The 19,859-nt window shown below is 41.3% G+C and overlaps 4 protein-coding genes across 6 annotated transcripts in view; 2 read left to right on the top strand and 2 right to left on the bottom strand.

Moving 5' to 3' along the window:
* PPTC7 (PTC7 protein phosphatase homolog) overlaps positions 1 to 5,692 on the top strand; it is a 10,880-nt gene extending 5,188 nt beyond the window's left edge. The window contains exons 4-5 of the mRNA XM_010720163.3: positions 1,196 to 1,325; positions 2,349 to 5,692. Coding sequence (XP_010718465.1) covers positions 1,196 to 1,325; positions 2,349 to 2,407 — 189 coding nt within the window. The 3' untranslated portion in view covers positions 2,408 to 5,692. The remainder of the gene's footprint in view (positions 1 to 1,195; positions 1,326 to 2,348) is intronic.
* Positions 5,693 to 6,248: 556 nt separating this feature from the next.
* On the bottom strand, positions 6,249 to 13,654 carry RAD9B (RAD9 checkpoint clamp component B). 2 transcript variants are annotated; one of them, XM_010720164.3, is made up of 11 exons: positions 13,383 to 13,654; positions 12,773 to 12,843; positions 11,751 to 11,900; positions 11,164 to 11,278; positions 10,270 to 10,369; positions 9,838 to 9,944; positions 8,667 to 8,773; positions 8,210 to 8,274; positions 7,874 to 7,996; positions 6,966 to 7,209; positions 6,249 to 6,798 (listed from the first exon to the last, which is right to left on the bottom strand). In XM_010720164.3, the coding sequence occupies exons 1-11, from the start codon at positions 13,633 to 13,635 to the stop codon at positions 6,664 to 6,666; spliced, it is 1,470 nt and encodes a 489-aa protein (XP_010718466.2). In that variant the 5' UTR covers positions 13,636 to 13,654; the 3' UTR covers positions 6,249 to 6,663. The 2 variants fall into 2 exon arrangements, with proteins under 2 accessions (XP_010718466.2, XP_031411832.1); XM_031555972.1 differs by having other exon boundaries at positions 13,447 to 13,530.
* Positions 13,590 to 17,844, top strand: VPS29 (VPS29 retromer complex component). 2 transcript variants are annotated; one of them, XM_003210922.4, is made up of 5 exons: positions 13,592 to 13,661; positions 14,062 to 14,073; positions 15,629 to 15,820; positions 16,288 to 16,523; positions 16,837 to 17,844. In XM_003210922.4, the coding sequence occupies exons 1-5, from the start codon at positions 13,659 to 13,661 to the stop codon at positions 16,952 to 16,954; spliced, it is 561 nt and encodes a 186-aa protein (XP_003210970.1). In that variant the 5' UTR covers positions 13,592 to 13,658; the 3' UTR covers positions 16,955 to 17,844. The 2 variants fall into 2 exon arrangements, with proteins under 2 accessions (XP_003210971.1, XP_003210970.1); XM_003210923.4 differs by lacking the exon at positions 14,062 to 14,073 and having other exon boundaries at positions 13,590 to 13,661.
* A 681-nt stretch (positions 17,845 to 18,525) lies between these two features.
* KNTC1 (kinetochore associated 1) overlaps positions 18,526 to 19,859 on the bottom strand; it is a 33,677-nt gene continuing 32,343 nt past the window's right edge. Inside the window, exons 60-62 of the mRNA XM_019620916.2 lie at positions 19,315 to 19,460; positions 19,030 to 19,120; positions 18,526 to 18,773 (exon numbers count right to left, since the gene is read on the bottom strand). Coding sequence (XP_019476461.1) covers positions 18,714 to 18,773; positions 19,030 to 19,120; positions 19,315 to 19,460 — 297 coding nt within the window. The 3' untranslated portion in view covers positions 18,526 to 18,713. The remainder of the gene's footprint in view (positions 18,774 to 19,029; positions 19,121 to 19,314; positions 19,461 to 19,859) is intronic.

Genomic DNA, 19,859 nt, shown 5'->3' with positions numbered 1-19,859 from the left:
AAAAAAAAAACACCTCTCAGCAAGTTCTCCAGGTTGGTGACCACAAACACTCCTTTTAAACAGTAAACATACATTAAACTATTTTAGTTTGCGTGAGAGCGTTTAGCTTAAGGCTATTTACAGAAAGGAAAGTATGCTTTAGAGGTATCAAGATGTATAACTTCCCTGAGGGAAGCATTTTGATGTTATGAGATGCAGAGGAGGCAAACGTGTAGAATTACAGTGTGGTTTTAAAAATATTGTGCCTGCTCTTATCCTGCAGGTATGTAATTGAAAGGTGGTGCCAGACAGCATGGGTCCTTGCAGGCTAAAGGTCAGAGGCCTCTGTCTGCACACGAGGTAGACTCCTGTGCTTCCCCTCTGCAGTCCCCCCCATCATTTCCTCTCATGTTGGTGCTATGATCAGAGCTGAAATAGCAAAGTGTGCAGCTGTGCTGTGAAAGGGAATGTGGAATCGTGCTACAGCACGAGCTGTCAGAGAGGCTTTAACCTGGTTAGCAAAGGTAATGATGGTGCTGAAGATGTCAGCATGCTGTCGTGGGCTGGAAGGCTCTGGTGTGCTAGCTGCTAACCTGAGTCACCGATTGATTGTGCCGCAGCATACTTCTGTTTGTGGTACATCCATCTTTTTGGTGCACAGACAAGAGGTCAGCAGAGGTAGGTGCTGGAGATTTACTTCTCGGGAAAAAGTTGAGCTCCATCTGTTGGTATAGTTGGGAAAGGCACCGAAGTTCCCCGTGTGGAAATTCAGTCGAAAGTTCATCGTGGAGAAGCCTGCTGAGTCCGCAAACTGCAGGGAAGACTTTCTGAAATGACGTCTAAAAATAGTTACCAATAATTGAGGTGATTGTCATGTTGTGTTGTCTGGGGTAAGAAAAGTACTGAAGGAAAGCAACAGGGATAGTGAATAAGAAAAGAGCATGTGTTATCCATAGAAATTCCACTCATTAAAACTTTTCTCATCTTACTTTGAAGGCGCTCCTTCTCTCCGAGGTGCGTTTTTGTTGGTTTGGGCAAGAGGCTCAGACTTAAGGCTTTCCGTTCAAGGTGTAAAACGTAATTACCTCAACTGAGTCTCTTTTGTGAGAGTAAAGAAACAGTTCTTTCAATGCCAACTGTTAGTTATCAGATTTGTTAATTAACAAATAGCGATGGAGGCTTCCTTACAAGAATACTTTTTTCCTCATTAATTTAGAACTCCAACTATGAGAGCATACAGCAGACTGCAAGAAGCATTGCTGAGCAAGCTCACGAGCTGGCGTATGATCCCACTTACATGTCACCCTTTGCACAGTTTGCATGTGACAATGGCTTGAACGTGAGAGGTAAGATTTTCTTTTCCTCCCACTCGCTATCTTTAAGAAATCTTCAGCAAAATAAAGTTCTGCCTAAAAATCCAATAGGAATAGTGAGAATTAAGAAATGTGCTTGGCAACAGAGCACCAGTGGAGTGCTGTCAGTTTGGCAAGGACCCCAGATCCTGACGCAGGTCATCCCAGGCCTCAGCTAATCAGCAGCCTCCTGGGGGGAAGCAGCTGGAGTGCATGGAGCTCTGTGCACTGATTTTTATTTTTTTTCTTTAATACGGATGCTCCTGCCACAAGAACCCAGCCTGACATAAGTTGTCCAGGCTCCCAGGAGAACTGTGCTTGACCCGTTCCTAGGATTTGTGTATGGCTGTGGATTTTTGTTGTTTAGTTGTGGGTGTTGATTTTCTGTTCAGGTCTTCCAGTCTTGATGCATTTTAGTTGGGATTCTGCCAACTGTTTGGATTTCTTTCTGACCTTTGTACCATTAACCCCCCAGCCCTGATCTCTGTTGGTTCTATTTCCTATGCTCTAGAAAAGTACTAATGCCTGGCAGAGTTCAGACTCCTGTCAAACAATTTTTTTTAATTAATAATTAGAGATCCTCATTATCCCTGTATCAAGAGGGCAGGATTTCCTGCAGCACCTTAAACACCTCTCATAAAGGTTGATAGTAATGAAACTGCAGATCTCCAAAGTCCTGAGTCCTCCTGTGACCTTCTATGTAACAAAATACCCCTGAGAGCTATTTCTGTGCAACTGCAGTGCATTGCTGTAGCCTACTGAGTCTTAAAAAGTGATCGCTAAAAATGTTAGTAGCTTTTGGCAGCATCTCACTATTGCTCAAGAGGAGAGAGCTTTTTTGATCTTTTAAATGCTCCCCTCAGCTGTATTTTGGAAAGGAAGTAGAGGAAGCATTCTCTGCTTCAGATTTTTAATATTTAAACTAGCTCACAAGGAGCGTTCCATGGGGCAGCACCACAGGTTATAAGAAGACAACCAAGCATGGTTTGACATCATGCTTTTATTCTTATGTTGCAGGGGGGAAACCAGATGACATCACCGTCCTTCTTTCTATCGTAGCTGAGTACACAGACTGACGTGCCTGCAGTGTCAGCTGCCGATGTTTTCATTATCCCCGAGCTCCCAGCTTCACACGTGTGGTTTCCTGCTGGCAGGATGGCTTTCTTCCTTTGCAGCTGATCTCTGCAGCCAGTTTGCGAGTTGCCTGTCTTGAGACACAACTGAAGTCCTTGTTAAGAACCACTTTCGTAGTGCACTGGTCTCTGTCTGCCAGCAAGAAGTGAAGAAGCAGCTCAAGGCTTGAAGCATGTCTTTCAGAGCTTAGCAATTGCCCATAAAAGGGGGAGGATCAATCCCACGTTGTTATTGCATTTGAAATGTGACTTACTTTCAGATGAGTAGAATTGGTTTATCACCTTTCAGACTAGATTCAATAGCTAAAACCTCTACAAGAGGGCATATTATTCTATCTACTAGAAACATTCACTGTTCGTTAAAGGGTATGTTACAGAACACAGTTTCATAAGCGTAGTCTTGTTACAGTGATAGCTGAGGTTTCGTGTTTCTAAGCTCCGGTTTTCAGGAGGTTTATAACTGCTGTAAACATTCTGCTCTTGCCATACATGGTGTCAGCCTTAGGAGCCTTTTCTAGTTCAAAATTTCAAAAACATACTTTAGGTCAAGTTATATGGATGCAAATGTGTTTTGTGATTTCAGGTGCTTAACCGTGATCTTAAAAAGTTCTGCAGATCATTCGTCCATAATGGGGCTGGTATCTGGATGTTTTGGCTGTGGATAACTATCTTTTTTTAAACAAAAACTATAACTCTAAAAAACCACCAGAGATGGTCGAAGCTGAGGTCATTCAAAGCATTTTAACCCATCTGACCAGCAGAGGTGATACGGCGTAAATGCTGCAGCAGGAGGCTGCACTGAGAACAGATCAGCCTCAGCTCCGAGCATCGTTACTTTTGGTACATCAATCTGTTGTTAAGGAAACATCATTTGTATGAATGTTGCCACTCTCGTGTAGAACAGCACGTGCTGCACCAATTGAAGGCCAGATGATCCTTGTTTTTTCTGGCTCCCACACGCACCTCTTTGCTTATGCTGTGGCAGCAGCAGTAAGTACAGAAATGGAAACCATCAATGAATAATGAGCAAAACGTAACATTTCAGAAACTGAAGTTTAGGGTTTTCAGAACGAACCTTAATGATGTTTACAGTTATCTAACAGCCACTTTGCAATATTACATTTCCTTTGGAATCACAGCAGCTCACAGTTGTTCCCCCCGTTCCAGCAAGCTTTCCTTTCTATTTTGAGGTTCATACAAATAGCTGATAGCTGTAAAGATATATATATTTTTGGTCAGTTTTTCATTAACTTTTTTGCCGGTAGAAGAGTATGTAGAAATAAATTAAAGCCATGTTTTTATATATAAAAAGTCGGGTAATGTCGATGTCTAGGTGAGTGCAGTTAAACTCGGTCAGTAAGCAGTCTTACCTGCTCTCAGGAGGAGATCTTTACTACCTGGTTTATTGCATTAAAACTGTTTAAGTTTGAGGTTACCTCAACTTGTTTAAAGAATTTTTGTGGACTTGTACTGTATATTTGCGTAACTATGTCAAGCTTTTATTTAAGATCATTTAACATGTACCATGTACATGTCATTTTACTCTATTTCAATGCATCGTGCTTGTAACAGGCATTTCATTTATAATAAGTGATTAATTTGGAAGCTCTTCAGTAATTTATCTGCTATTCCTAAATTGGCGTAATGTTACGTATCTATTTTAAATCACCTTGTAATTACTTGTCAAAATGCCTTAACTACCCTAACTTGACCAAAAGCTTATTTTGGTGAGGGTATGGGGAGGATTATGTTAATGAAGAAAAATCAATTAGTTTTGCGATACATGGAGCAGTGAGTGGTGGATAACTTTGCACAAATTGTCAGTCTTTGTTTTTTAAAACTGAACAAGCTGTATTCTAGCTGTCTCGTTAGAAGGAATGTATTCATGCTGCAGTATAGGGCTTTGTTTCTCGTATTTGGGAGGGGCGTTTCCCTCTCAAATCTGGGTATCTTCACATTTTATTCTTCAGTATTGACTGTCGTGTTTCTTCACTAGAGCTGATTTGATCAATTACTCTTTCCCCTGAACTTACCTTAAAATGATGCCCTTGTAGACCCGGACTGTTTTGCACTCTGACTCCTCGCTCTCACTACACTCATTTCCAGTCTTCGTTTTTTTTCCCCCCTCCACTTTTTAGAATTATAAATTGAGAAATGTACGTGGATCAGACAGATGAGCATAGCAGAGGTGTGTGAGGTGTTGCATGCTCTGTGCTCTGCCTCTGCTGGTCCAGGGCCTGGAATCCTCCATCGGAGAGATTCGGCCGCCTCCCCGGAAGCGAACTGTGCTGCCTGCTGGGTTTGAGCCTCTGCCTTGCTGTTTGTGTTGAAGCAGTTCGTAGCTGAGTGGTGTCTATAAAGCCATCTGCTTCACATCACATCCTGATTTTTTTTTTAATTAAAGAACAAAATTGGATTTTAATTTACAATTCATGAGTTTATCCCTCACTGGACACACCAAAGACCAGTAAAGCTGATAGCTTTTCCATCTGTTTATAAAGCAATACTGTATTATAAAGAATTGATATTTTTATCACACGCTTGTTTTTGTTTTGTTTTGTTTTTAAGATATGCACTCTAAACATATCAAACCTAATTTCTTCCTATGAACTTAAGCTGTCTGCGCACAACAAATTTTTGGAAGAGGAAATGACAGGGCCCATACTATCAAAGTAACTTGAAATGATGCACGAAGCAGTAACGCTTCCAAGAAATTGGGTTCTTGTGTGTTCATGAGAGGAGCATACAGGAGAGGTGTTCCATAGCATGGGAACATGCAGGAACGGCTTCAGCTGCCACGGAATGTTCCTGTTAGCTGTCTGGAGCTGGCTGTTGTGGAGCAGGAATCTGAAGGGAAGGGGTGATCCCCGGACCCTGCGGTGCCGCGGCGTGTAACAGTGTGTGCAGGAGTTGGGATTTCTGCAGCTGTGTTACTCGGTGTATGGGTGAAAAAAGGGCTAAGATGTGAAATAGAGAAGTCTGTGGTTCCGTGCTACTTCGACGGCTATCTTTGGGAGACCTACAATGTACAGTTTCTCTCTACACTTTCTTTGTGTTCATAAAGAAGGTATGGCTGGGGAGAAAAAAAAAAAAAACCGAAAAAAAAACAAACAAACAAGATTTTGGGACCAGACAGGACTGGGTAAGGGAGATGGGAGAGGTGAGGTAAAGCATTTTGGGAAGGAATCTCCATCTCTCAGCAATGGACATCCTTTCTCTGGGGAGAAACCAGACTGTGTGTGTAGAAGAGGACTGTATGAAGTAGTTTCTTCCAAAGGTAGCTGAAATAACGAAGCAAATCCGAGTCTGTATCTAATGAGGATGCTTTTTTTTGTTGTTGTTAAATGAGACTATCATCTATGCTTACCTAAGAGGCAATTATGTGAATTTCATGTCTGAGGTATAACTTATGCAGGAATAGTTCTGTAAATACATTTAAATGAATTGTAAAGATATTTAATAAATATAGTATTTATACTAAAATGTGTTTATTTTAATCAATGTTGTCTGCAGAAACTCTGTTAATGGTACAAAGCACAGGTCAGGTGCCTGCTGCACCACGCACCGTTGGTGGATGTGGATGTGGATGTGGATGTGTTCTTGCCGTTCTGTGCCCTGCTGCTGCTGTCTGTTGCTGACTCAGTGGAAGTGATGAGGGAAGGGAAAAGAACAATTCAAACCTGAAACAGCAGAACCCTTAAACTCAGGCTTCAAATTGGTTATTGCATCATTTTTATTTTTTAAATGCATTTTTATGCCAACTTTCTTGTAAGCTAAGCACTAGTTCTGTGAGTTTCTGCCATAATACCAACAACCATACGAGCAATAATTTGGCTATACTGGAGCGGGTGGTTTATTCCAGTGCTTGTAGCTGTACAAGAGCAGCTTTGTTTGCTGAAGCTCTCTGACAGTTGACTTCTCTTGTGAGACTGAAGAGCTGGACATACAAAGCAGCATATCAACAGAATATACAAAACTAAATGACCTAACTTTGTGTTAGGACAGCATCCTCCATTTTAGAATGATCAGAATACAGGTACAGTTAGTTTCCATTAAGTTCTAACTCGCCTACGAAGTTTAGGATACTTTCATAATAGAATTAAACTTTGTTCTAAAGCTAAAAACAGTTCTACACCATGCCAAATACACACTTAACTTTCAGGGCAGCCCACGATAGTCTTAGTTTCATTCATTCCACCTTACTGGAGAACTTGTGAGCTCTGTGTCTTGCCAAAATCCTCTTCTGTGTCACTAGCTGTTGCTAAACTGTGGAAGGCATGACTGATGGCCTCCTTCTCCTTAAAAGAAACTGCTCCAAAGAACAACGAATGAAACTGGAAAATGCAACAATCACAGGAGTAAGACACTGCACGTGAAACAGAATTTGAGGGCTAATTATTTCTGAAGATTGGGACTATGTGTAGTATTCAGCTTCTAAATGCCATCTAAGGTATAACACTGTTTTATCATAGAATGTAAATGTGACTGGGAAGGTCCTTACCTTGTGATAAGGAGACTCTGCTTCCAGCACTGCTTGGTCATCTGCCGTCGTTACAGCTGTTCCTCCTGTGCCTGCAGTATTTCTGTATGAGACTGGGGGAACACACTTAACCTGTTTTCCCAATGGACTTGCAGGTGCCCATGACACTGTGTTCTGTGCCTGTCCATTCCATCGTGGCTTTTTGGAAGCAACTGCTTCAGCACTGCCATCCTTATCAATGCATTTGTCCACACCTGTCTTTGAGCTGAATCAGAGGGAATAGGTCAGATTTGTAACATCCTTCTGCGTGCCTTTTTTAGGAGGTCTTTATGCTAATGAAGGCACTACAGCTTTAGCTTACTTCTCAACAACCCCTCTCACTGCAACAAAGCCCCATGGAGATAAAGCTGCAAGAGTATGGAGTGCTCTCCCTTGCACCAAAAGTTTCCATGCTGTTCGTGTTATCAAGAAATGGTGCCCAAACTCTTGGCTCCTGGCTCATTGTCTGCTGCAGAAGTGGTGCAGCAATGCAAGTAAGGAAGATGATCTGTGATCAAGAAGGGACCATCTGGATAAACCGTTCCTGTGTTGACAGGTAAGATGTGAGGTGACTTGGGATGCTCAAGCACACGGTGGCTGTCAGAGCTGTGGCACTGCCTATACGAGTAGCAGACATAGCTGCAAGCTCCAGTGTTACAAATGCGCTGATGGGGAAAGAGTGGTCTAGCTGTCATGCTTTGCATCTCAAAGTATTTCAATCTTTTTCTGAATCTATCCAATGCACAGTTTTCCTATGAATAAAGGCTCCAGGGTAAATACAATGCTTATGAATACCCTGCGCATCACATAGTAGGAAAATCTTAAACTCAGCTGTTTCACGCTGCTATGCCAGTCTGCCTCCCTCCCCCACCTCCGCAGCCTGCTGTTACCTTTCCTGCATCTGTGAGAAGCACGCAGGCTCCTGGGAAGCCATCTCACTTCTGATGTCAGACAGCGTAGCCAAAATAAAGCTGGCTTCCAGCACCGTGTCTTCAATGCTGAAAGCAACTGGTCTAAACGCAAACAGCCACATACAGGGGTCTATGTTAAATGCTTTATGCTCAATAAGAAACTACTTAACTCCATAGTGCAGACTAATTAGAAATATAACTTGTAGCCTGACACGAATATCTTACTGTTACAGTTAAATGCTTGAGTAACCTGCAGATAAAAATTGACAGTGTGGTTATATTTCAACAATTTCCACAGGCAGCTCCAGAACGTACTTCCCAGGCATGTCAAAATGGATTGAGACAGGAACACTGGTAGCTTCTGAAAATGCCAGCAGTCCCTGAAAAGAAAGGGTGAGAGGTTGAGTACTATTTTAAAAGTGGAAGAAGATTAATGTTAGAATGCAGCTGTTTACTGGCAAAAAAAAGTGAAGTCTACTTTAAAGGGAAAAATGCTACTGCTGCTAGATCACAGTTTCTGCTTTCTCTGTCTGGAGCTGTGCAGGTAGAATTACTGTGGCCATGATGCTTACTGCAGTAGTGTTAATGCTATCTCAGCATTGGGTAGATGGGGTTTTGTTATTTTAAGAGTTTCTTTGAAGATTCTTTCCAAAGCCAGTCCTCAGCCAGCTGGTGAGATAGCGCTGCTGGCCTGGTGGAACACCAGAGGCTGGGATCATTCTTCTGTGTTATCCAGGTCAAAGTAATGGAAAACAACAAACTCTTAACATACCCTCAGTTCTCTAAGGCAAAACGTCACTTCAGAATCGACTCCAACTTGAAAGTAGTCAAATTCACCTGGACTCAGTTGTATTTCGGTAACCATTGTCTTTGTAAAGTCTGTTAGAAATAACAAGGCTGGAGTGAAACCTCAACAATATGATTATAATGATTTTTTAATATCGGCAGCATCTCAATAAATAATTGGCTAATAATAAGTGGCTAATAATAGCAGATGTCCAGCTTATTTACATTTATTTTTGTAGCTAGGTAAAACAAAAAATCCTGAAATTATTTACAGCACTCTCTGGATTTACGTGGCTTTTAACAGAGTTAATTTCATATTCCACAATGTGCTGTAAGCCCAGTACTGCTGTCAGCCTTGTAAATCTGCTCTCCTACAGGCACTACTGCTACTGTCAGCTTCTAGAAGATTTGGGGAAGACCAAAAGCACTGTGACTTTAGCAGATGGATCATAATCGCTGGCAACCTTCAGAGGACTACAAAAGAGGTCTGAGGTTATTTGTTCTGAACTGTAATTTTTTTCCTGGTATTATGTAAGTGACAATGGAAAATAAGCTCTTCAGCATCAGGTGTTGCTCACTGTCATTCAACTGCTTGTTAATTATTATCAGGTGCGTGAAAGGAAAATCAGAATGCCATAATGCATCACAGTCTCAGAGGCAGTCAGTGCTCTGTCAGCACTGCACTCCTGTTCAGCTCTCTTCCACAGCCTGACTCTGCACAGCACTACCAATGGGTCCCACGTTTCTGTTTCTCAGCCCCCAACACACCCACTGCACGTTCACATATACCCTTGTGAGGTTCTTAAAGCTGTAAAAACAAATGCTTGTAAGAGAGCTCCCAACTTCTATGAGGCAGAGCCACCGCCTGCAGCTGAAAACAAGTCTCAACAGCTGCCACCTCTTTGGAAATGACACCTGAACGTGGAACACAATCCATCACCAGATAACGCACTCAGAGGACGTGTTTTGTTTCAGTGTGTACAGAACATTTGCTGCAGGCAGTGCTTTGCATCGCATGCGATGCAACAAAAGCAAAATGCCTCTAATTCTTTCTTCCTCTTCTGCCATCGACACCAGGAAAGTACTCCTAAACCCCAAGTTCTCTGAGGTACATTAAAGCCAAAGAATGGCAGTATGACTGTTTTCTGTTTCCTTACCAGTGTCTTCCTCAGTGTAACTCTTGAAGCAAACCCTTGTTGGAGTGACTGATAAGGTGACTTCCTCTTGACTCGTTGGAAAGTGAATCATTGTATCAGCCAGCAGCCTATGAAGATGAATTTAGCACTAAAATGATGTTACATGAGACAAGTCATTGTCTAGCAATGGCAAAGGTGTGCATTCAAATCGTGGACTATGTTTTTCTCAGGCTTGCAGCAGGATTAATGGCACAACAATCCCTGATCAAATCCAGCTCCTGAAGCTGTTATGTGAAATATCCAACATCACAACAAGGGATTTAGCAGCAATTCACCATTTCTGAGTGTGGGCCCTACCCAGATTTTGGTCATGTTAATGACTGTTGGAGCAGCATTGTCCTCTGGATTCTTACTATTTTTTTCCCCAGAACAAAACATTTGAATGTTCATTACCTGGAGTGGGCTCTGAGGACATTTGGACACATGTGCTTTGCAAAAACAGCCTGTAATGGGTCACATTCTTGAAAAGTCAGATTATGTGTTTTTACAATACCTAGGTATAAAATATAGGAATGAAAATTAATGCTGGTCTAGAATTCTAACTTTTTTAGTATTAATTGCTCTTCCAAGACATCTCAACAAAGGAAATAAATGACTCACTCTAGCTGTGTAGCAATATCTCACCCAAAAATAGAAAACCAAATTCTGATGCCCTCTGCCTTCCTTCATCCTCTTTGTTATTTCCTCAAGTCTCTGACATTTTTAAGAATCCACAGCAAATGACTTAACAACAACAGATGCAGGAAGAAAACCTTCAACATTTAATTGTTACAGTAATATAAATGCTGGTGGAAAACAAAAGACAATTAACAAGTAGACATAATTACTGACCAGATGAAAGTCAGTCCAGGATGTTGTAGGTGTTCCGGAAACTTTGGGATGTTATGGGACAGGACCTCCCCTGCTACGTCAGTAGTAGACATGAGTTGGTGACGCCCATGAGGGACGGTAACGAAACAGGGGCGATATAAAAGGAAGTGTAAGATGCAATAAACTCGCCATTTTTCAGCATGCCACACTAAGTTTGGTTGTGCTGTTATTGGCCCCTGAGCTGGAATAGGCCAGGTCCGCTGAGAAGAGCCACACTCATCGGTATCCAATGCAACACCAGGAAATGCTGTTATAACTGCTTTTTAGCAAGGCAATGTCACAACATAAATTACGATGTGAAGAGGCTGAAATCATTTGGCATAATGTCCCATCAATAACACTCAGTTAATAATTACACTTTGTCCTGCTGCTAGAGACTGCTCCTGTTTGTGGAAATGCACTCTATGTATAACGTACCATTTCTGCAGAGGAGCTGAAAAGTAATGTGGTGATCTTTAGCATTTGTGTAAATGTTGCATTTCTCCACGTGCCTTTCCAGCACATTTACACATCTGAATATAGGAAGAACTGACTGAAAAAAAACACACAATCAGTGCAGAGGTTACTCTCGAAGACATTTTGCAGTGTTATTTCTCTCATGCAATTCATCCCAAGCTCCTGCTTTTATGACTGCTCTGTAAGCAGAGTGCAGGCTGCTGGTGTTGGTCTTCACTGCCTTTACCCACCCACAGCCCTGTTTGCAGAACAGCGTGTCACTGTTCTCCAGCTCATGCTGTTCTCAAAAGCTATAGGGGAAACCCTCAACAGACAGAAACACAGCATTCCTTCACCCCAAGATGAGGCTGATTCAGACTTTGGAATCTGCAAGGCACAGCTCAGGACTACACCTTTTAAACAATTAAACATTAACACTCCCTTCTGCAGAACTGCTCAGAAGTTTAGAGCAACCTGCATACCCATATGATCCTCCCCTACCACTTCATTTGGAAAGCAGGCTGACTTGCTGCTTTCAAAACTGCATGTAACAATGTGTTAAAATATACCTTAATGATCAATTTACACGCAAGTGACAACTGTTTTTCTTTCTGACAGGGCTGAGGCGCAGCTGTGCAGCAGTAATGTTGAAAAAACATGGATGAGAAGAAGACATACGCATATGCTGACCGAGAAGAATTCACTGATCTCAAGGCAAGCTGAAAATAAATGCAAAGTAATTCATTAACTCAGAGCTGTTTCATATTGAACCTTTAACAAAAAAGCCATCTCTGTACCTTCAGTGTGGTATCTTCAATGCCACACCTAAGCCACAAAACCTTTATGTGTGTACATCTCCAAACAAATCCAGATGCATCACTTCTATTGCCGTGTTCACACTTATCCCCTCTGTTATTACCAGTCAGAAGTCCCGGCTGTTATGCAGACATGGGAACCCAATGCAGCGATGTGTGAGGTAAGCCTTGAAGTGCAGATTACCCAGACCCTTAGAAATTGTATTTAAGGTATGTGAAAGACTGGAGCCTATTCTAAAACAATCCATGAGGTACACAAATAAGCAGACACTTCTAGCACCTAAACAACATCTCATTTACAAACAGTATTTCCACTTCTGATGCACCAGCCCCACAGCATGTTGAGCTCATTGCTTTTAATTAAGAAAGCTCTAGAGAAAAAACCAATTCTGAGGGAAGTGGTGTCTGATTAACAGGAGCCATTCTTCCTGCTGAGTCACACCAGGACAAAAACATGTCATTTAAAGGCAATTTCTGATGCAAAGCAACACATCAACCTTCTGATTCGTGACAATGGGAATAAAACCCTTGGTATTAATCCGGATGTCCTGGATGAGCTTCAGGTAACCAAATCCCCCAGAATATCAGGGGCAGAGGAATGACCCTTCTGTGATATCATCTGCATAATTACAATCACAGAAAGCATGGCATTTGTTGAAAGTGGAGGGAGGAAACAGAATGCAGCTCAGACTGAAGAATACCTGCAGGAAGAACCAACACCACAAACACTGTTTCCAACAAAGACTTTAAGCTGTCAGTAAATCCAATGTACTTACACCTCTGTCAATGGGGTCAAAGCAGAACTCATCGCTAACCCGTGCCATGGCGTGCACTGCTCTCCCAAACACTGCCAGGGAAAGAGAATGGCATGAGACACACTTTAGGTTCTATTGAATAACAAGTTACACCTCGTAACTTTCTTCAGAACAATTTAAGGGAAAAAGTTAAGACATTTCTCATGCTTTTCCAAGTGAAATGATGGTATGGGGGAAAGCGTTGCTCTTTTGTAGTGTCACTAACACCTCTGTGTTTCCATCTACTGAGGAGCACTGTGGATTTGGTGTGTCCCTTTGCAGCTGTACAGCCCAACGTCACCACAAACGATCTCACGCTGACAGCACAAACTGCTGCTTTGGTCAGAAATGTCACTTTGTAGACGGCCACAAGACAGAACAAGCAAAACATATAGATCCAGCCCTAAGAAGCCCACAGAGAACATGCTCTCAGATATTACAAGCTCAAGCTCTGGGAGGAATGTTCACAGCGTGGTGGCACGAGGGCAACGGCTCCTCTGCACCAAACCCCGCTGTGGCAGCCTCGCCCCATTTAGGGAAGGCTCTTCACTCTGTCCCGACGTGCCACTACCTCCCCTGAGGTAAATGGTACCTCTGAGGTGCGTCCCCCCAATGACACACTTCATGGCCGCCCACCCCGCGCCCTCTCTCCTCACATAACAGAAACGGCGGGAAACCCTGCTCAGAAGCAAAGGGCCCGGATGTAATCGCCAGAGAAACACGTTTCGCGCTCTTTTGGCCTTGCGGTGGAGCCGTAGCGGAGGGGAAGTAGGTGCGGCCTGACTTCCGGTAGAAGCCGCCTGACTTCCGGGAGAGGCTGCTTGACTTCCGGTTAGCGGCTTCATCGGGCGGTGCGCTGCCGAGCAGGATGGTGAGCGGGGCGCCGGGTCTCGCCCTTGGGCTGCGATGCTCCTGAGGTGCTCCCGCGTCACCTCCAGGCGGCCGGGAGGAGGCCCCGCTTTTTGTCGGTCGGCGCCTAAAAATCCGTCTGTGGCCGAACCGAGGAAGATGGAGCAGGGAGGGAGCAGCGGGTGCTGTGGGTGGAGAGCAGCGAGGGCCGCGCACAGGGAACCGTGTGTTGCTGTTGTTGTTGTTGAATTTTATTTTTTACCGTTTGACGCTGCTTTCATAACATCGACAATTCATTAATTATGATTTGCCTATTCATTTGGCTCTGTTTTCTTTTCTGTTGCTTTCCTTGGTTTAACATTGATCACGCCTCGCCCTGTTTCCCATTCCCCTGTCTGCAATCAACTCCTCCACCCGCTCAGGCCGGGCACAGAGTAAGTTCCGTCCCGGCGCTGGGGCTGCGGTGGGGCCGGGGCCACTGCTCACATCCCCTCAGCTCTGGATGTAACACGCTTTGATGCTTCTAGGTTTTGTGGATGGAGCCTACGGAGTTGTTCTTTTTAATTAGCGGGAGCTCAGATGTGGTTTGGGGAAAATTTGGGGCCTGCCTGTTCACAGGAAAAGGTCTTTGAGTTTTGTTGGGGTTTTGTGGAAGTGGCAGTAGTTTGATGAGACATCAAATGCAGAGCTGCTATTCCGTGGCCCAGACCTTTAACCATCAGTGAGTGCATCTGTTTAGTGCCACTTTAATAAGCAATGAAACATTTTCAATTAAAAATAGGGGAAAAAGACTCCCACAGCCACCCGAGTCCTCTTTGCCTCTTTGGGTGGCTGCTAAAATAATGACAGCTGCATGGCCTAAAAATGTAAGGTAAAAGCAAGTATTAAAGAAAGTAAATGTGGTTACTGCTGCATACATAGATATATCTATGTATACAGACTGTGTCTATTTACAAACAGATCTGGTGGCTGTCAGTTTAGGACTAGAAGATAAGCTTTTAGGAACTGGCTTACTAACAAAGCTTTTTAATTGGAAGATAAACTCAGTTAATAAGGAGATTCTTATCAAGTTAGTGGGGGTGGCCATCTCTAAATCCAGTGGGTTCAGTGTAGTAGCATTACGCCCCATGTTGCATAGAGCTTTTCATGCCCTTCTTGCAAAATTAATTTATTGCTACTTTGCTTGCATTAATTATTTTCTCTATTAGCAGACTTAAGACCATAGTTTAACATTTTACATCTTAATCTGGTTGTGTAATTTTGAAGTCCCCCGTTAAATTTATGTTCTCATTGCATCTGTAGAACTGAAGCTCCAAATATATAGACCTGGTAACGGAAACACTGGATGCAGTAGTCCAGGTTACCTTGTCTGCAGTGTTCTCAGGGGATTTGTGCTTTTTTTTTTTCCTCTTTATTTTGTTAGTCTCGCTGTCCTACAATATGTGTTCAGAACAAGCTTCCTGTTCTGGTTAACTATTAACACGTGACAAATTTGCTATTTGTTATTACCATGTTATTTTTTATTAGAATAATGACATTAACTAAAGTAGAAAGGAGTTTTAAAGGGATGTGGCCACAGTTCAGCCAAGTCTGTGCTTGAGAGCATCTGGTACAGATGTCCTATATACTTTCTAGTTTAAGGGGAAAAAGGAGGTGGGACAGCTTATGATAGTTCCCAATTTTGTCTAAGTCACATCAAGTACTAATGCAGTTCTTCTGTTATACCTTGCAATGACTTTCAGCAACAAAATCACAAAACCTCCGTGGAGGTTTGTAAGGCTTTCCTCTTGGTAGCATTCAGTATTAGTAAGGGTCCCTGTTTTCACTGAAATATGGAAATATTCCTTTATTTAATTCTTATTTTAGTAGCCTTTATATCAAAATACAATTGGGAAACAGAAGAAGACATTGTGGTGCTTTTTGTTACCTAATAATTCTCATCTTAAGTATCTGTAATGGTTTTTCTTCCCTGTCATGACACCTGTTCAGTTGGTGTTAGTGTTAGGAGACCTTCACATTCCACATCGATGCAACAGCCTCCCAGCCAAGTTCAAAAAGTTGCTGGTTCCAGGGAAGATCCAGCACATCCTCTGCACGGGAAACCTCTGCACCAAGGACACTTATGACTACCTCAAGACCCTGGCTGGGGATGTTCACGTTGTCAGAGGGGACTTCGATGAGGTATAGTGACCTCTTTTGGTAGTGGTGTTTTGTGTTCTGCTTTCGTTCAAGGCAGTGGTTGAGTTACTTGTACTTTTAAGTAAAAAAGTGGGCAGTCTGAACTTATTTAGTGCTAAGAGTGAAAAGTAAAGTGAATAAAAGGGTTCCAATTAATACGAATTGCACAGTCAGTCTGGTGGTCAGTGTGATTAAAACTGAATTGGGCACTGAGCTAAGGCTAAGACTACCAACCAGCACCTCTTATTGTCATCTCTCTGAAATTTCTGGCATCTTTATCAAACTCTTGACAGTGCTTATAAAAGCAGCAGCGTGGCTCCCACTCTGGGGCAGCAGAACCAATCAGCCTGACTTTTAGGTTTCATCTAGTGCTCTTTTTTTTTTTTTATAGACGAATCTGTACATCTAATCACTTTGTAGGGCTTAATTAGCTTATTTTGCTTTTCTTTTTTTTTACTTTTGATTTTTAGAACCTGAATTATCCTGAACAGAAAGTTGTAACTGTTGGACAGTTCAAAATTGGTCTGATTCACGGCCACCAGGTTATTCCTTGGGGTGATATGGCCAGCCTGGCCCTGTTACAGAGGCAGTTTGATGTGGACATCCTCATTTCAGGACATACACACAAATTTGAGGCGTTTGAACATGAAAACAAGTTCTATATCAATCCAGGATCAGCTACAGGAGCTTATCATGCCTTGGAGAAGTAAGTAAAGCATGAGAAACAGCTGTGGGATATTTCTTTTTGATAAGAAAACTAAACTTATTAAGGTTGAGATTTGCCCGACATTGAAAAATGTAACCTTTAGTAGAGGACAACTCGTCGTCCTTGCTGAGGCTCCTGGACTGAAACAGATGACTGAAATCCTTAAAGCTTCAGATCTGATGTATTGTGCTTACAAAACTCAAATCAGTTTTTCTCAGGAGTGATTCTTGCTAAGAAGTCTGACAGTGAAATGCCATTAAGGTTATTATATACACACTCTCAATTCACATGACTTTTTTTTCCTTCTTTCTAGCAACATCATTCCGTCGTTTGTGCTGATGGATATCCAGGCTTCTACAGTAGTTACGTACGTCTATCAACTAATTGGAGATGATGTGAAAGTAGAAAGAATTGAGTACAAAAAATCTTAGAAGATATTTGCTCGTGTGGTACTTTTACTGTCTCATTCCAGAACTGCATGTTACTACAATCCTTCCTTACTAGTTTACAGAACTACACTTAATGTTTAACAGCTTAGCAGTGTAATTTCTTGGTAATAACTTTAAAACATTGTTTTCTTCTTTTCTCTGTATGAATTGATTTGTAAAATATTTCACTAACTGTTGAAGTACAGTTCTTTCATGCTGTCATAAATTTCCCTTCATAGAAAAACAAGGCTTTACGAACTGTTGAAGAAAATGCAACAGTTGCACTTGGTTTTGAGATGTCTGCCAGTATTTTCATTTGGTAATGCTTATCAGATGTCACCAGAACAGTGCATGGAGCTTTCAAAAAGAGGACTGTAAAAGGCTTGAAAAAAATAGCAAGGCCCCTTGGAGGCGTGTTTGGTTTGCTTCAAAATCCATTTGAGATTTGGATTTCTCATTCAGTATAATGCAGTCCTTTAATTGGATATGTTTTTGAAAAAAATTGGAATGAACACATACCTTGGAGTAGTAATTTCACTGTAGAAAGCTGAACCTGAGTCTTTTTATTACTCAGAGCACTGCTGTGCTTTAATGAATGACTGTCTCATTAAATCTGTGAACAGCGATGAGCTTTCCTTTATTTATGGCCTATATTTGATATTACATCTACCCTCTTTGCTTTGTGTAAAAAGGTTTTAAATAATGTAATTCCATACAGCACTTGTAATGCTGCTGAAGGCTAAGAAGTTGGTTGTTCAGGAAGACTGGAGCTTTTGTCTCTCCTAGTCCCAGGTACCTGCAGGGAACTGAATGTATTTTAACAGCTCTTGCTTCTTATGACTGCTGATTTTCCAATATAAATAAAGTTGTCTCTGCACAACATCTAGAATTTAGAATGGTGGCCTGCTTCCTTTGCATATGTTGTCCTTGGCAGTAAAATAAATGGTAGTGAAGTGTTTGTGCAGAAGGTTGTGCTGTAGTTGTCACGAATGTTTTCGTGAAACAAATCCATGAAACCCAAATGATCAACTAGAACCTATCGTTCTGTGGCTAAATACCTTCTAAACCTGCTTTGCTTACAAAAAAAATCAGTGTTTGACATTGGTAACTCAGGACACTTTGGCTAACTGCTATTTCCTGCAGTGAAATACGTGCTCCTTGAATTCTTCATGTTTGCAGCAGGAAAAAGAACATCACCAACTTTTCTTGACAAATTTATCTGTACATCAAAGCTTATAAAAGACTCTAAGGTCAATTTTGATATTTAAGTCAGTTTATTTGTGCTCACTGTAATTAAAATCACAATTTGTCTGTATATTTTACATGAAGCTGTCTATAAACTATATTTTACATGAAGCACAATGCTTCCAGTTTAAAACTTGATCACAATTATGTCAAGTTATGTCTGCGTGAACAAAATCAGTGATCCTAACAGCAGACTTCAACGTAGAGAAATAATACAGAAATAAATGAAATAAAGTTAAGCCTTCTTAAAGTGCAGAATATGAATGTTGCTATTGTATGCAAATAGGAACTCCTGCTGTAAATCTAACTTCTTTTTTTTTTTTTTTTATTACAAGGGACAGCTTATGGAAACACTCTAGAGCAGATTAAAGAAAAAAAGAAAAAGATGTGGAAAGCTAGGGCCAACTTTTGGTAAAAGAGCAGTGAGGTTTTAGTTCAATGTTTACTTGACCACTATGTGCATTGTGAATGCATAACACTTGTCTTGCCAGCAGAGGGAGAAAAGACTGAGGGTAAATCAAGACTTCATAGATGACAGTTCTATTACACACGTCTCCTGTGGTCCATTCAGGTACATCTGGAGGGTAAGAGGGCAATACGACAAAGGTTTAGAAAACAGGATGTAATCTAAGACTTGTGAAAGTGCTTGAAGTGTATCACTGCTCAGATTTGATTCAAGTAAAATGTGTTTGAATCAATAAAGGGATTTTACTATATAAATATATTTTACTTAAAAATCAGCTAACAGGTATTTTTGCTAGAAGTTGAGTGAAAGTCCCAGGTTAGAAAAAAGGAAAAAGTGCTGTATGAGCTACAAAAGTGGTTTATTTTACCTTCAGAATATCAGAGGAGGATTTATCTAGCAGAGTAGGGTTTCCATATTTCTCTTGATACTCTCGAATTAGGGCTGCTGCATCCTCAATGCTGTAGGAGGAAAGTTTATTAACTTTGTCAACAGAAATTCTCTAAAAAGCCAAGAATTTAAGCCATACACACCAACCTATAAACCAAAGTATGACTCTGCAGTTCTGAAGTCAGATAAGTCTGGTGGTGGAAATATAAAGTGAAGGAGAGATTCAGTTTTTGTAAGCAGTGCATCATCTGTTTTATTAACCTACCAGTTCTTGTTGGCAAAATAATCCACCAGTTCTTTCATTCGGTGAGTGCTCATCAGTTGTTGCTTCACCAGTGGAAAATACTTCGTTTTCAAGAACTTTTCATATAGCTTCTCATTTATGATACTGTCCAAAATCAAAGATCTAATCTGTAGATTTAAGTTTCAGCAATGGGAAAGTATTAATATTTTATACATAAAAATAATAAACCTTTGAATTAAAAAACAAACAAAAAACCACCAGGTTTTTCTTTTTGGACCTCCCATAAAGCTAGATTATTACTTTTGCAGTGCTGAAAAATGGCAGATTTCCTGAAGACTAATTTCAGATTCAGATATGGAATTAATTAGAAGCTTGCCTTTCAGAAGGCTATGACAGTAAGACCAGAGAGTACAGTTTCATAAACCATTTGATGTTTCTGCTTAAAACATTTTCTAGAAAAATAAAGCAGTGCTACTGCAAACAGTGCTGGGACAGTCTATAAGAACATATATTTGTATGTTTGTGTATATTTGTATCTATAAAATACTAATCCAGTTGCACAACAA

This window comes from Meleagris gallopavo, chromosome 17, assembly GCF_000146605.3.
Source record: "Meleagris gallopavo isolate NT-WF06-2002-E0010 breed Aviagen turkey brand Nicholas breeding stock chromosome 17, Turkey_5.1, whole genome shotgun sequence".
NCBI classification, from domain to species: domain Eukaryota; kingdom Metazoa; phylum Chordata; class Aves; order Galliformes; family Phasianidae; genus Meleagris; species Meleagris gallopavo.
The sequence above is the reverse complement of the archived record's forward strand: the minus strand, read 5'-3'. Positions and strand labels throughout refer to the sequence as shown.

Excerpts from the sequence above, each read along its gene's own strand:
- RAD9B (XM_010720164.3), bottom strand. The coding sequence starts at position 13,635 with ATGAAGCCGCTAACCGGAAGTCAAGCAGCCTCTCCCGGAAGTCAGGCG. Across the intron at positions 10,370-11,163 it reads TCAGCTCCTCTGCAGAAATG|GTATTGTAAAAACACATAAT; the intron begins GTACGTTATACA and ends TTTTATACCTAG. Across the intron at positions 9,945-10,269 it reads GTCCTCAGAGCCCACTCCAG|GCTGCTGGCTGATACAATGA; the intron begins GTAATGAACATT and ends TCATCTTCATAG.
- VPS29 (XM_003210922.4), top strand. Across the intron at positions 15,821-16,287 it reads TCAGAGGGGACTTCGATGAG|AACCTGAATTATCCTGAACA; the intron begins GTATAGTGACCT and ends TTTGATTTTTAG. Across the intron at positions 16,524-16,836 it reads GCTTATCATGCCTTGGAGAA|CAACATCATTCCGTCGTTTG; the intron begins GTAAGTAAAGCA and ends CCTTCTTTCTAG.